Genomic DNA, 15,956 nt, shown 5'->3' on the forward strand with positions numbered 1-15,956 from the left:
TTGTCCACATGATCTTTAGCAAACTGTAGATGGTCAGCAATATTTTGGGGGGAGAGCAGTGACTTTCTCTTTGCTACCCTGCCATCCACACCATTGCTGTTCAGTGTTCTCCTAATGGTGAACATCAACATTCACCAATGTGAGACAGGCCTTCATTTGCTTAGAAGTTATCCTGGGTTCCTTTGTAACTTCTTTGACTATTAGACACCTTGCAGTTGGAGTTATCTTTGATGGTTGACCACTTCTGGGTAGGGTAACATTGGTTTAGAATTTCCTTCATTTGTACATAATCTGCCTGACTGTTGATTGGTGGAGTCCAAACTCTTTAGAGATATCCTTGTAACCTTTTCCAGCTTTATGGGCATCAACAACTCTTTCTGAGGTCCTCATCCACTAATGTGTTGTATGTGTGATCAGGCTTTGCCTGATTGTCATCCTATTTACTGAATACACCAGACTCTGATTTCACCTCCAAAATGTATAATAATCCTAAGGATTTCCTTACTTTTTACATACACAGATATGTTATTGGATCATTTTTTTTTCAATAAATACAACATAATAATTTTTGTTTCATTTTAGGACTTGTTTGAAAATCAGATGATGTTTTAGGTCATATAAAAATATAGAAAAATTGTTCACAAATTTTCGAGAACCATTAGTTCACATGTAAAAGTGCACAGAAATGCTTAAATTGAAGAGTACATTTTATTAAGAAGAACTGAACTAAAACATTTAGGAACTGAAATGTTGGACTAAATAAAACCTCAGATTTATTTCTTTAAACTGTGTTACTCCTGCGTGAAAATCCCTGTGTGTGCTGTCACTCTATCTCTGTATACCTATGATTTTTTAGCACTGGCACCCAGTTATTATCTGTATTTTATGGTGTGCAGTTTACTGGCAATCTGAATTTATATTAAGAAGAAATACTACTCTACAAATATTTTTATGCTGGAGAAAAACAAGGGTTGATCACAGTTTACAAAGAAAGAAAGAAATGATCCTCTGCACACAACCTCACTAGTGATGAGCAAAGTTTTTCGCCAGGCATGCATTTGCAGCGAATTTCTGCATTTTGCCATTGGCGAATTGTTTCATGAAATGTCCGCGAAAATCTGCCGCAAAAAAAATAGGTGCAGTTGCATCAAATTGGGCACTTTTGCTGCAAAAAAATATGTGGGTGACAAAGTAGTTAAGTTTCCTTTACTTAAGTAGTAAAAGTTTGGTTTTTGCCTTCCATGTTCTGATTTTACACTATTGTCTATGTGGACAGCCCAGAGCAGCCCCAAGGGATCTTTTTAAAATGCTCTGTTATCTCATAAAAATTAGTTGTCTTTGCAGGGGGCACAAGCAGTATGATTTGTAAATCAACCATAGTGTGTGATGCCCTCTTTAAATTGAGATCAAAAGAACACAGAAACCCAGACAGTGCTCTAATGCAACTAAACTTATGAGTTTAAACAAGAACTGACGAATAGATTAGAATAAAATAGATTGACAATACATAATTAAGCAGAAGAAAGGTAGTGTTAGAGCTATTAGGAACATCACAAAAAAGACATTCAGAGCAATGAGAACAATAACAACACTTTTATACTTGCTTTCTTCCATTTATACTCTAACATAAGATTCCAAAAATCAAGGCAAAGAAAAACACAACCAACTTTTATTAAGAAAGTACATGTATTTTGTAATAAAAGGATAGAATTTATATTGTAATATAAAATGTAATGTATTTTTCATGACCTTCAGGTAGACAATGTGCTCGAGGAAAATAGACATATAACTATTTTATATTAACATTCTGAAAGCAGCGTTGTTCTCACATTGATAATTATTACAGTATATTAAGTTTCTCATGCAGCAGTTCATCAGTAAGAACATTCCTAAAGGAGCCACTACAGCTATCCTTTAAATTAAAAAGCAAAAAAATGCTGGAGAAATTCACGTTTAAATTACCATCTCTAAACTTCCCGCACAAAGCGTAAAATAAAAACGCATAAATACAAAATTCAGTCTTAACTGGCATTGCTATGACTTCAGCAAACTCCTGCCCCCTTATAGGGAGTAAAATTGGTACTGGCATTAAAAAAACAGCAAATTAAACTGATTTTTTAGGGACTGCATCAGTAATATAATCTTATCAGGGTGAATGTGCAAGTAACAAAAAAGCTGTATTAACTGTATGTACATCTAAATGTCTTAACACAGATGGAATATAAAATATATTTTACCTCTAAACAATGTGACAATGCAAGAATCGATTGATGTGCTGTGGTCCTGTGTTCTTGGGCTGCTAAAAGTCCAATGAACAAAATAAATAACCCCATGTGCCATGATCAAAGCATTTTATATTGGATCACTGGGGTGTTTATGTGTGTAAGGTGTTATAATTTGTATGATATGTCCAGTCCTCTTTTTCTAAGTTAGATGACAGCAAGCCACAAGGCTTTCACTGGGTGCTCTAGTTCTCTATTGTACAAAAGTCATAAATATTTTCAAAGGGCAAAGTAAAAAAATCTGAGAGTCATTGCCCTTATCATCTGTGTTTGTCAGTGAAAAAAGGTTAAATATACCACTTCACTGAAGGTTAATAGTAATGAATGGGCAGTGACTTCATCTCAGTATATTCTTCTGATTCTCTTCATTGTCTGTTAATTAATTTAAACATAATGACATTTTTTTTATTCCAACAGCAAAATGAACTTCAAAAACAATAATAAAAAAGCTCACATAATAACATTACAATTTTTTTTAATCATCTACTCTTTTCATCGCAATATACGAGTATCTTGAAATGAGTCAGTCTTTTCCTTTACATCAATTTTAGCTTGTGAAACCATAACACTTTTTGTGTTCTTTACTTCTTAATAGTCTTTTTACCTTGATCTTCTTCCATTATTTTGCAGTAAATTATTTATATTGTCTAACTTTCATTCTCTGTCTATTATCCTGTCCAGAAACAGATGATGCATTTAGGTTCAGATAAGCCAGTTGTATCTTAAAATGCATTCCAATGTAGAATCTGTGATTGCTATAAATCGCTCTTTACCACTGATAAGGATATCCCTCCCATCTTGTTATATGAAAGCAATCAGATGGTGTTATGATCTGCAATTGTGGGAATAATATGTTCCCTAGCAGTTTCCTCATACTTTGTGCATTGACAACTGATTTTTCAGAATTTCATTTTAAGTCATGCCTCAGTGGAGAAAGTAGTTATCTTATACTGCATTATGCTGGGATTTTTTTTTAACTTTAAAAGTTGTCATTTTCTTTGTCCTGCATGAGAACAAAAGATCTACAGCTAAAGGAAATTGTAATCCATCATATACCCTGGGTTTTGAACTTAGCAGTAACAAACATTTCACAAACCATTATCTCAGTTAAATTTCGTGGATGCATGATCTTAAGAGAGTGATCAGTGTGCAAAACCCTTTGACAAAAGAAAAAAAAGATGACATTTTATTTTTTTTTCTTTACTTTCATATATATATATATATATATATATATATATATATATATATATATATATATATACATTTATTTATTGCTGTGCAATAGAAGCAATTGAAAATTCAAAGTCCTGCCACAGGTTCCAGTATTCAAAGAAAGTACTCGTCAGCAGGTAACAGGCCCCGTGCTGGCTGTACACCTTTCAAATTCAATACAAATAATAGAAGCAATAAAAGCACCCACATCTAAAAGTAAAAAAATGGTTTCAGTCATTTTGTGATTATGTTTCTTGTTGCAGTCTATTAACATACCTCCACTAGGATCTGATCTTCCTGTAGGTGCTAAATGATATGTAGCATTACAAGCAGTTAACAAGTGAAAATTTGTACGCAATTATTAAAAATACAATTCCTAAAAAGAAAAACAGAGGATTTATATCAAAAATGATTCTAAGGATGATATTTACAAATCTGAATTTAAACTGTGTATTTACATGAGCTATTTATCAATTTGTTGTTTTATACAACAAAACCTTATTAGCACTGCTTATGTTATTTGACATATTAATATGCAACAAAGGTAGATTATAACCTTGTCAAACAAATAAATAAACCCTTGCGCAATGACTTGGTTTTCTGGTAATACTTTGGAGCCATTTAAGATTATTTGTTTAATGATAATATGCAACATCAGTTCCCATTGGGCCCCATAAGCTCATAATAACGTTACAAATACTATTGTTGTGATAGTGTGCTATAGTTCAAGGATAATCAACTACAGCAAACAAATATTCACCCCAAATTTCATCCTAACTGGGTACCTAACTCCCTACGAAACAAGTCCCACAGTTTGAGAACCTTTGGTCTGCAACATACAAGAGGATAGTGAGAAAGTGTCCAAGGGCTATTCAGTTACCAGGAGTCTTATCCCTGAGGTCTGTATTTCATTAATCTACTCTTGAGGTACACTTACGTTTAACCAGCAATCAGTATAATATCTTTTGGCTAGAAAGGTGGTGGTTGGGTAACATTTTCTGCCACTTTTGTTTCATCTGTACAAAAAGCAGAGATTCTGTACATTTGATTAATCAGTTACAAAACTATAAACTTCATCTACAGTCAATAGTTATCATTCAACTACCTGGTACAATCTTATTACAGAGAAAAAATGGAACTTCTTGAAAATGAAAGGAAGTGTTGTAAGCAACTTTCCCATGTACATATTTTCAATTAACTTAATTTTTAAAAAATAGTTTTACCGTATATACTCGAGTATAAGCCGAGTTTTTCAGCACCAATAATGTTCTGAAAAAGGCACCCTCGGCTTATACACGCGTATATATGGTAGTTTACGGGCGTGCCATGGCTCGCACTCCGCCCCCCCGCGCGTGGACGTATGTTTTGCCCCCATGCCATCGCTTACACCCCTCCTCCCCCTGGCCGTCCATTCTGCGCAAATACAAGCAATATCACCTCGCATCCTTGGACCCCCGGCGCATCCCTTCTCCAACCGGCACAGCACGTCTGCGTGCTGGGGCAGCGCATGGGGGTGGTGTTGAGCATGGCGCGACAAAGGGATGTGCCGTTTGGGGAGCCGACTATATACGGTATATACGTTTCAGATCACATACAGCAGGTCTTACGCGTATGCGACGTGTGTGCGTGCTGGGGCTGTGCACAGGGGGGTTGCGCGCGACAAAGGGATGCGCCGGTTGGAGAAGGATACGTCTGGTGACCAAGAATGCGAGGTGATATTGCTATTTGTATTTTGCGCAGAACGAACGACCAGGGGGAGGAGGGGTGCGAGTGATGGCACGCTGGGGCCAGAGCAAATATATTTTGTAATGTAATGTTTCTAGTTAAAGGAACAGTAACACCAAAAAATGAAAGTGTATAAAAATAATTAATATATTATGTACTATTGCCCTGCCCTGGTAAAAGTTGTGTGTTTGCTTCATAAACACTACTACAGTTTATATAAATACCCTGCTGTGTAGCCATGGGGGCAGCCATTTAAATTGAAAAAAGGAGAAAAGGCACAGGTTACTAAGAAGATAACAGATAAACTGTGTAGAATACAATGGGAATCTATGCTACTTATCTGTTATCTGCTTATGTAACCTGTGCCTTTTCTCCTTTTTTCAATTTAAATGGCTGCCCCCATGGCTACACAACAGCTATTTCTATTAACTACAGTAGTCTTTTTGAAGCAAACACACAACTTTTAGCAGTGCAGGGCAGCAGTACATTATATTTTAATTATTTTAAAACATTTTTATTTTTTAGCGTTACTGTTTCTTTAATGAGAATGAAATGCTGTGCTCCGAAATTGTTTGCAAAAGGGAAAGTTAGTGCAGATGTGCAAGAATTCTATTTAGAGCAGGACACTGCTAATACCCTGAGTTGGTAAGAATCTCACTGCAATTCACTTTATTATTATCAGTTACAATATAAGCTGTAGTTTTGCTGACCAACTAATTTTCTACACATTGTAAGTGTTAAGAGGATCCAATTGCTGGAACTCCACCACCTTTTGTGCTCTCACAACCCCACATTCCTTCCATGGCTCTATAAATCTGCTCAGACTTCAACAGGGAATATGAGATGCAAAATAGAATTGTAGCACACATTTTGAATAAATCAATGATTTATACTGAACTGTCTTGGTTGCTAGAGCCTTGTTTACCTTAGCAACCAGAGAGTGGTTTGCAGAAGAGACTGGATTAGATAAGAGTCAGAAATATTTACTGTTTCCTAGTACACATGATTTTATCTTTCTTAAACTTGTGATTCTACATCACTCACCCCAAAAAGTATACAGAACTATACAAGAATTAAATAACAAATTTACACATCACAATTTCAATATGTAGGTAAAATTAAATGAGATATTAACCTGTACAGCCTTGCATATGGTTATCTTATGTTGGATGCGCCTCATTTTCCAGCCCATACCTTGTGTTTATTAATATGGTAGTCATGTAAGCACTTGTGAGTGTCCTTTTATAAAATAATTTGATTATTGAAACTTAGCAGTAGCGGCTGCATTTCCCACCCTAGGCTTATACTCGAGTCAATAAGTTTTTCCAGTTTTCTTAGGTAAAATTAGGTACCTCGGCTTATACTCGGATCGGCTTATACTCGAGTATATACGGTAATGGTTTGATTTGTAAACGTAATGACGGTATTTGGGTATAGCTCCCCTTTAAATAGGACCCTTGGAATTCCTGTATTTCCCCCATTTCCAGATTATACAGTACATACAATCCCTCTGCAAGAATATTGTTTATGTTATGTTTCTGATCAAATTTTAATTCATGGTCCACTTCTACCTACAAGTTACAAGCCAAGGGGTGCTATGGAAATATTACCCTGTACTTATAGAATATAATGGAAATGAAAGAAGTTACACAGATTTCTGTAATACAAGTTTTATCATACCATTATGTGTTACATCCTCCATTGCTTTAACCCTACTTTATTATCTGTAAGTATTTCAACTACATCACATGTTTATTCTAAATATTATTTATAGGAAAATGTATGGAAGCAGGTTCTCTAATGTTTGGTGTTTTGTGACAAATATATATTTTACGTTATAAAAAAATCATTGATTTGTTTGTGAGTCTTTTAATCATTTCAAACTTTACCATCTGCCTCTTAGGTTATAATAGCCATACTTTTAAGTGTGGGTCTTTGCTATTACTGTATCTTTTCCTTTCGCATTGTTCCAGTCCCCTGTTGTTGCACTTTCAGATCATTCAAGTTCCTTGTCACTCCTCTTGACAAAAGGATCATTCCAGTCCCCTGTCATTCCACTTTGAGATTGCTCCAGTGCCTACAACGGTGAGCTGATTATGATTTAATGTAATTATGGGGTACAAGGGTAATGATAATGACAGCACATTAAAACAAATCAGATATTTTTCATATTAATAAATATGGATTTTGTATGTATGCTAAAGAAATCCTAGTTATTTGTACTTGTACTTGATGAAATCAATCTAGCAGTCAATAAAATGTATATTTGCAATAGAATATATTGTGCACACACTTATTTCTGTATTTTTTGCAACATAGCATTTTAAAATAGAAAATTGGTTCAAAAGAAATGGCCCATGCTTTCACCACACAGCTGTCTGAAAACAAGGACGATATTTTTAAAGCTGCACCTAAAAGAACCCAGTGTAAATGCCAGTATAAAATAGTTGGCCTATATAAAAGGCTTAATTGTAGTCCTTATGTTTATAGCAGTGCATTATGGAAATCATAATTTGAAAAGCTGGCAAGCTTCTGCAGAAATCAATGTGAGGAGTATTTTCATTATTCAAGCAATTTTTTAAATTCTTGTTTTCAAGAAAACGTTACGATTTTGCATTCTCATTTAAAGCACATAGTAGAAGGCAGTTTTAGTGTGATCAAGTTTTTGTTGCATGATTTACTGCAATCGGTATTTTGCGACTCTTCTCATAAATAAGGTAGCAATCTAGAACTGTTAGTTTTTCAAAATTTGGAAAAAAGTACAAAAAAAAAATACTCAGAGTTAAATTTTGATAAATCGACCTCCAAGTTTGCCCAGGTGCAGTAAACATAACAGCCAATCAGCGGGTAGTTTTTACTGGTCACCTCTTTAAAAGCAGACTTCTCATTATGGGCACCTAAGCAAACTTTGTGCCTGTTACTAACTATGGGGGCAGAGGTGCTAAATTGCACAAGTGCAGTTGCTAATAGCAAAAAGAAACTATACATCTTTACAAATATTAGAATTTATTTTATAAGGGATAATTTAATCAATCTCAATACCTGACTTTAAGTCACCATTAGAAAGAAACCATTTCTTTTACAGCAACTTTTTTTTTCTTCTGATGTAACAAATTTTACACAGCTTCATAATTAGCATCCTATGCATATTAGAATTTCCTCTTGACACAGTACAATGTAGAAAAGAAGAGTTTAATTCCATTAAGTTGCCTATTGTTTTACCAGTAGCAACCAATGATCATTTTGTTCTGATCAGTCTGCTAAATGTTCGATAATGGGAGCAGGGGCATAATTGGTTGCTGTAGACAACTGTACTGATGTATTTTTGCAGCTATTTTACTATTAGGCCCACTATGCATACCCTCTTGCACATTTAATTGAAATGCCCATGGTACCCTTGCCTACTTTTAGCATTTCAACTGTGGTGATCATATTGTGGCATAAACTTGGTCCATTATACAGTCCCTTTCCATTTCCATTCTCTGCATCTTCAAACTACTCCATACTTGTAACCAGCTAGAGTATAATTTTATATAAATGGCTAGACTAACGTATAATGCATGCTAATAATATTTATTGCATAAGTTATACAAATATAGTGACAAAAATGGAAAATTGTCTATGAAGAGATATTCCAAGCCAAACATTTGAATTATATTCAAATCCTCACTGCAGATGTATACTAATGGATTTCTGTTCTCAGTTCCAGACTATTTTGGCAATTAGGGCTTTAGCACCTTTGTAATGTATTTGTGTGCAATTGTTTCTCCTTCGTACAGTTCGTTTTGCCAAAAAAATGCTAGAATAGCACTTTACTTAAACTTATGTGAAGAAATTACATTTTTTGTCTACTACTTGACCCATATCTTGAAATTGAAATGTTATTAACATTTATACCGGCAAAATACAAACTTTTATACTTGTTTGTGCAATGTTTTATTCCGTTTATGACATTTATTATTTTTCCCTATGTTTGCTTACCTTTATCAGTATATATTCCACTTTTCACTCCCTTTGACACTTTTACAAATTATTTCTGGTACTGGCTTCAAATAAAGTATCCAGATTTTTTCCCCCATGACACTGGCTGTACTTGGCTCTAAAACCATTTTTAAGTAAATATTACTTTGTAAACTTTGTGTAATTGCATAATAGGCCTGTGCTTTACATAGGAATATAAGAATATAGAATATAAGTAGCTGTGTGGGCAATGTCAGTGTGTCAACATTTTTGTTTGTAGTTATTCCTCAATCTATATTCCAAATGAAAGAGAAATGTCTACATCTGTGAGCAATGTATCAATGGGCAGCATCAGATGTTTTTACTCCGTGAGTGCAGGGCTTTTAAGAAATTGTTACAGAAAACCACTAACCTTTCCCTGCATTTACTTAAAATTTTAACGTAACATATATGTTGCAATTATTGGAAATGTAAACGTTGTTAAATGTTTTCATATTGTAGCCAGATATTTATGAGGTGTAATTTTATACTACATAATGTAGGACTTCAATCCTGGGATTTGGGTAAATACCTTTGCATCTGACATCATGGGAACAACATTTCCTGGATATCCATGTTATGGCTATATTCTTTATTTTTCTAAATCTAGTAGTAAATCTGACAAACTTTCATTTTAGAGAGATTTCTGATGTTTTCTTTTTTCCTGCCTGAGGCTAGGTCAGAATTGTCTGAATCCATTTACCTTGTGATCCCTTTCAGCTGTCAGATCGAAACATATTTAAGAACGTTAATGTTATGTTTCATTTAAAACCTGGCTATAGAGGGGAACAGCATGTGCATGGGATTATAGAAGTGTGACTATGTGCATTATTATCATGCAGATTCTTTGTTTTATACTCTGCTTCCCTTATATCTAGGGAATGCTTATAGTAAGATCAGACTGTCTTCTAGGATTATATGAACATTTATAATGCATTTCTTATAGCAGCCCCTTTCATAGCACATTGCTCTTGTATAAACTAACACCAGAAGGATATATGAAAAGAAGATGAGCAGACAGACTTTTCACCACAAATAAAATTGTTAAAAATGTAATGCCACTTGGGGGCATATTTCCAAATTATTATGCCAAAAATTATATCATATCTGGATGTAAAATAGTTGGTGTATTTACAACACCATGTTGTAGTCATTGTGTACAAATTAGTGTAGTTTTTGGTGATCTAAGAAATGTCATAATCTCTTACAAAGAGCTCTAGTGTTGTTTTTCAAGTAAACCTATATATACACACAACATTCTTACACAGCTTTACAACAGTGAAATTTATGTTTTACTACAACATCTTTTTGTAACACACCTTTATGGAGAGGTACCCAAGCATTTTACTAAACAGTGATAGCTTTTTCTGCATTGTATATACGTATATACGTATAACATATATGTATAACATTTGTTATATAGTGCCAACCAGTTACTACAGCTCTTATGCATACACACAAAAATGTATACTAAATAGTGGATTTTACAATGATTTAACAAAGGGTTGCAGAATAAAAATACATTTGGAGTTTTCAGTCTAAAAGATTGTAAATAATTATAGAAATGTTAGAACAGTGAACAACAACAACATATATCAGTATAAGTTCTATATTTAATAATACAGAAATATATATACTTCAGCGGGAGGAAGGCACACCTTGTTTCATACAAGTTTATTACTGTACAAATAGGGAGTATTTCTCCTAATTTGGAAATTGTATTTTGTAATAATTACACTATCACACCTCTGTAATTCAGATGCTGCTGTTAAACTGCAAATGCTAAAGTAGCACAGGTTAATAATAAAATAATAAGCACTAGTTACATCTATTATTTTACATAGATATGGGGTCTAACTTAAATACTTGCTTTAAAAAAATACAGTATAGTACTGTATATATAGAGAGACGTTAAAGGAGAAGGAAAGGCTAGTAAAGAGTTAATCTCAAGCTGCAGGCATACCTTCAGTTGTCTCAATAGTGCCCTTAAGTCTCTCCATATTTCTCCCATTCAGAAGATCTGAAGCCAAACAGGAAGAAAAAACGCTGAGCTTTGTAAAGAAAGTTCCCATAATGCCTCACTCCTGCACAGACATGCAGACCAAACTGAACATGCTCAGTTAGTTAGACTATGGGACAGATTTATCAAAACACGAGTTCGAATCCGGAATGGGAAAAATTCAGATTGGATACAATAATTTCTGATGATCGCAAATATCAGGAATATGCTTACGAAAAAATCGTATTAGTCATGATAATATTGTATTGGTGATCACAAAGTCACAAAATTTTCATATTCAAACAATCGTAAAATGCAGGAAAACCTTTCCGACTTTGATCCTTCTGTGCATGATTTTGGAAGCTTCCCATAGGACTCAATGGCACTCTGCAGCTTCAACATGGCAAGGGGAAAGTCACGATACCGAAGCTTGAATTAATCCAAAACTTTTGTACTCGTTGTGACAATACGATTTTGTCGCATTTTTTTTTACGCGCAATACGAAAAAGTTGCGTTAAATAACTAAAAAATCTGCGAAAATATGCAAGGTAAGAAAAAGTCGAAGAAAACACAAACGGTCCGATCGAACAAACAATTGGGCCATTCGTGGATTGATAAATCTCACCCTATGACTCGGCTTCCTGCTGATTGGCTCAGATCCACATTCCTAAGGGGGTAGAGTGAGTTCTTAACATTCTTGAGGGTGGGGGGAGCAGGAAAGAGCAGAGAACACAAAGCTGCATGTCTCTGGCACAGGAATTACAGACACAACTAATCTTTTTTCAGAGAAGTCAGTGCAGCGTTTCTGTGAGTGCTTATGGCTGTATTTACATACAGTGTAGACCTTTCTGAGAAAGCTTACTTAGTTTTTACCTTTCTTTCTCCTTTAAGGGGGATCTGTTCAAATATGAGAACAGCACAAAAATCACTGTTGAGCACTACTCAGAGCCAGCACTAGGGGTAGGCAGAATAGGGCGCAACAGGAGGGGGGGGGGGATGTTGCTAGGCACGCTTCCTAATGTCTTATCCCTAGTTTGACCTACCATCATTGTAGCTCATTACTCCCCCAGCCCCTACTTATCAAATTCACTGCATGCTCATCAAGATGTCATCACATGATCCTCCTGCTCCCTACCTGGGGGGATGGGGGCAATAGATGGTGGGGGCTTGCCTTGGGTGCCTCTAAGATATGATCTGGCACTACTAACCCATCTTCCAACTGGTGACATGAATGGTGAAATTACACTTTCTGGTGAAGTCCTGCTTTTAATCCAAACCCTCAGATAAAGGTAGAGATACAGCTGCAATCTATATTCCATTTTGCATTATATATATATATATATATATATATATCCAAAAAAGACCAGCAACACCGAGTTATATTCCAAAAACAATCAATTGTGTATTAAAAACGCATGAACAGCCAACGTTACGTTTCGGTCCCCATCGGGACCTTTCTCAAGGCCTTGAAACGTAACGTTGGCTGTTCATGCGTTTTTAATACACAATTGATTGTTTTTGGAATATAACTCAGTGTTGCTGGTCTTTTTTGGATATTTAAATCATTTACCTTGCACCCGAGCTAAGAGCTGAAGCAGAGTGCCACCCTGGGTTCGCTATATATATATATATATATATATATATATATATATATATATATATATATATATATATATATACACTGTATATATATATATATATACTATATATATATATATATATATATATATATATATATATATATATATATATATATATAAAATGATTACTATTATTATTACTTCAATAAACTGTTCACAAAGGTAAGCCTTAAACTACAATATATGTGTAATTTAAGTAAATAAATGGACCTGCATAATGGTGAGGTGATGGGGCAGAGCAGTGCATAGCAAAGTGCACTGTATATTGCAATACCAGTCTCCATTTTATGCATCATAGAGACAGCAAGAAGCAATTCCCATGCTATCGGAGCATGATCTCTTGCTTAATAACACTGCCTTTTCACACTATCACTCACTGGTAGGGGACATAAAAGTGTGATATCACACCACTATAAATTGTTCCTCTCCATATGCAATTATTTCAAATACCTTCCACTCTATCTGAATGTTGGGACAATTTTAGACTTGAACTCCTGGGACCCAGCAAAGAACCTGATGCGCAGTGCTGATGATCAGAACCATGCAATTCAGAAAGTGGTTTAGGAAATGTGTTACCTGTAGTGTAAAAGGAAAAGGCTGGTGGAATTGTGAGTTCCAGGATGTGTAGCACTTTCATGTGGATTTTTCTGAAGCTGAGTTAGCTCTTTTTGAAAAATGGTATATACACGATTGCTGCAAAGTGAGGTTTTTTAATGAAACGCTCTCCTTGGTGAAATCCCACCAAGTACTCATTTTTATTATTATTAATGTTATATTAGTAATGAATAAAAAAAATATGATTTAAGGCACATTTTTTCTGACATTGTAGGGCTTTTTTTTGTTTTACAAATAAGTCTTTAAATGTTCACAGTGTTTTTCTGAGCACATGCCATCATATCAAAGTGATTATCATGTGCTTCATCAATTCCATCTTTGTTCTTATCTGCTCTGTTTCATGGGCTGTCATGCTAATGATATTTATTCTGCTTGCAGGTTTCCTGGGTGGATATGTCTGTAATCTAAGGGAGGCATGTGAGCTAGAATTTTGTATCCACAGACGGATTTTATGTATATGTATATAATAGACATGTACATCTAAGTCAGTGTTTTGACATTTGCTCTAGATAAAGATGCTGATTTTCTGTATTATTCAGTAGCTTGGGCTGCCACAGTTTTGTTAGACATGAAGCCCCAATTGTTAACACGGTAGAGTTTATAAATATTTAATAACCACATAGGTGCAGTTATGATCTCCTTAATTTGAATGTCACTAACAATGTAGGAATCTTAAATATTTACAACTAATTCAAAGTAAAACAAAATAACACTTGTTTTTTTAGCCGTATTAGGTTTGCCTTTGTCTGATACAATAGTATATATCTTAATGTCTCTTTTATTTCTGCTAAGACAAGCTAAGTATATTATTAGCGGAGCATGGCCAAACTCATGGCCTTGGCTCGTCTTACTGACACTGCATTTGTTAAAATGGCCAATAGAAGGGATGCTTTTATTGTATGTTAATTGTACTCTTAATGCTGTTTCCATGTGTTGAAACAACATAGTACAGTTTTTAATGTATTCTATCTCACAGATCATGTCTTGTGAGAACACACACCTGGTTTCATATCTACAGGTAATATACTGTATATATATATATATATGCCCATGGGAACACAATAAGGTGGGTTTACTACTCCCATCACAAAGCCAATATTTTGGTAAGGTAAATTCACCAGATATTTCTGCAAATTGTATTCAATAGTATGAGTGAACTTACATACTCTCTCATCTCATCTTTTGACTTTGATAGAAGTAATATAGCTTGGTAGGCAAACTTGAATCCTAAAGGATTCTTAACAGCTGACCTTTTGCTAAATTACTAAACACTTTCCTGTCAGAAAAAGATCTAACAAACACATTTATGAAAGCAACCGTTAAGTGTTAGAGCTAATCAGCAGCCCTTAGCCCTAACACTCCACAGAATAGATAATCCCTGAAAATTAATGTGCATTGTGTAAAATTGTATACTGTGCTCATCAAAAGGAGGATTATTGATCTGGAAAAAGATGGAAACATTCCAGCATTGAAAATAATCTTATAAAGGTTTTTTGTTTTTTTATCCCAATGGTAGCTGGTGATACTTAGAATGGAAATGGCCTTAGTGTGTGATTGATTATGGGTAAGGTAGTTCTGGGCGTAGGTCGAAAACAAGTAAAGGGAACCAGGAATGTAACACTTCCTTAAGTAAAGTGTTACTTCTAGAACCACCTTTCCTCCATGTGCCCTGCATTGCTTTTTACAGAAGTAGAAGAAGCATTGCTATTGGTTGAACCACTTCTCACATAAGTGATCCCTCCATTATTATTTATTATTAGCTAATCAGGCTGCATGTTGCTAACAGAAAGGTTTAGTTATAAGACTTGACAGCTTAATTAGCTTTAGTATCTCATAAAGAATGGCACGTTTGGGAATAGGACGGGGTAATTCTGCTAAAGAAGACTAACAGGTGCTGTTAAGGGACATAAAATAGTTAATTTCCTTGCTGAAGGAATAACAGAGACAGTGTAGTTAAATCTGCTTTGGGGGCCTGATAGGGAAGGAAGGCATGAGATTGTGCCACACTGGACAGAAAAGGACTGTTCAGAGAATGTATAGATTATTTATCAAATGTTGATTTGAGGATTCGTGGCATTTAGCAAGCCATTACAATAATATATTTCCTAACTGTTAAGAAATTATTTGTTCAACAAATTAGTTAAGTTACCAAAGCATTTATCTCTTTCCCCAATGTGCCTTTTCATAAGAAAGGTACCTATTTGAATACCTTCAACAGTCCATCTCTGCCTTTTCTAACACTGTGCCTATAGTTATAATCTGTAAGTATTTAGGGCATAAATATTCAATCCAAATTCTTCTTGTATTGTGCTCAGGCTTTGGTATCTCTGATGGCTCCAGACAGGGGTTTATCAAAGAGAGGTTCAACTGAACTTCACTGTGGGCATTGCAGTTTAGAAAAGTGCCCACCACAGCTAATCACAAACACAAATCACAAACACAACTATAGCTCAGAGTAGGATGTGAGTCAGTACTGAGTGACCA

General features: G+C 35.0%; 1 protein-coding gene across 13 annotated transcripts in view; it reads left to right on the plus strand.

The window, feature by feature from the left end:
* Window positions 1–15,956, plus strand: part of foxp2 (forkhead box P2) — a 151,595-nt gene that overhangs the window by 127,577 nt on the left and 8,062 nt on the right. For 11 of the 13 annotated variants that reach the window (XM_031897526.1, XM_031897521.1, XM_031897524.1 and 8 more), the window contains 1 exon segment: window positions 7,215–7,304. The exons of the other annotated variants lie outside the window; for them this stretch is intronic. In XM_031897526.1, the coding sequence (XP_031753386.1) occupies window positions 7,215–7,304 (90 nt within the window). 13 annotated transcript variants of the gene reach the window in all.

The sequence above is a fragment of the Xenopus tropicalis genome, chromosome 3, assembly GCF_000004195.4.
Source record: "Xenopus tropicalis strain Nigerian chromosome 3, UCB_Xtro_10.0, whole genome shotgun sequence".
In the NCBI taxonomy this organism is placed as follows: Eukaryota; Metazoa; Chordata; class Amphibia; order Anura; family Pipidae; genus Xenopus; species Xenopus tropicalis.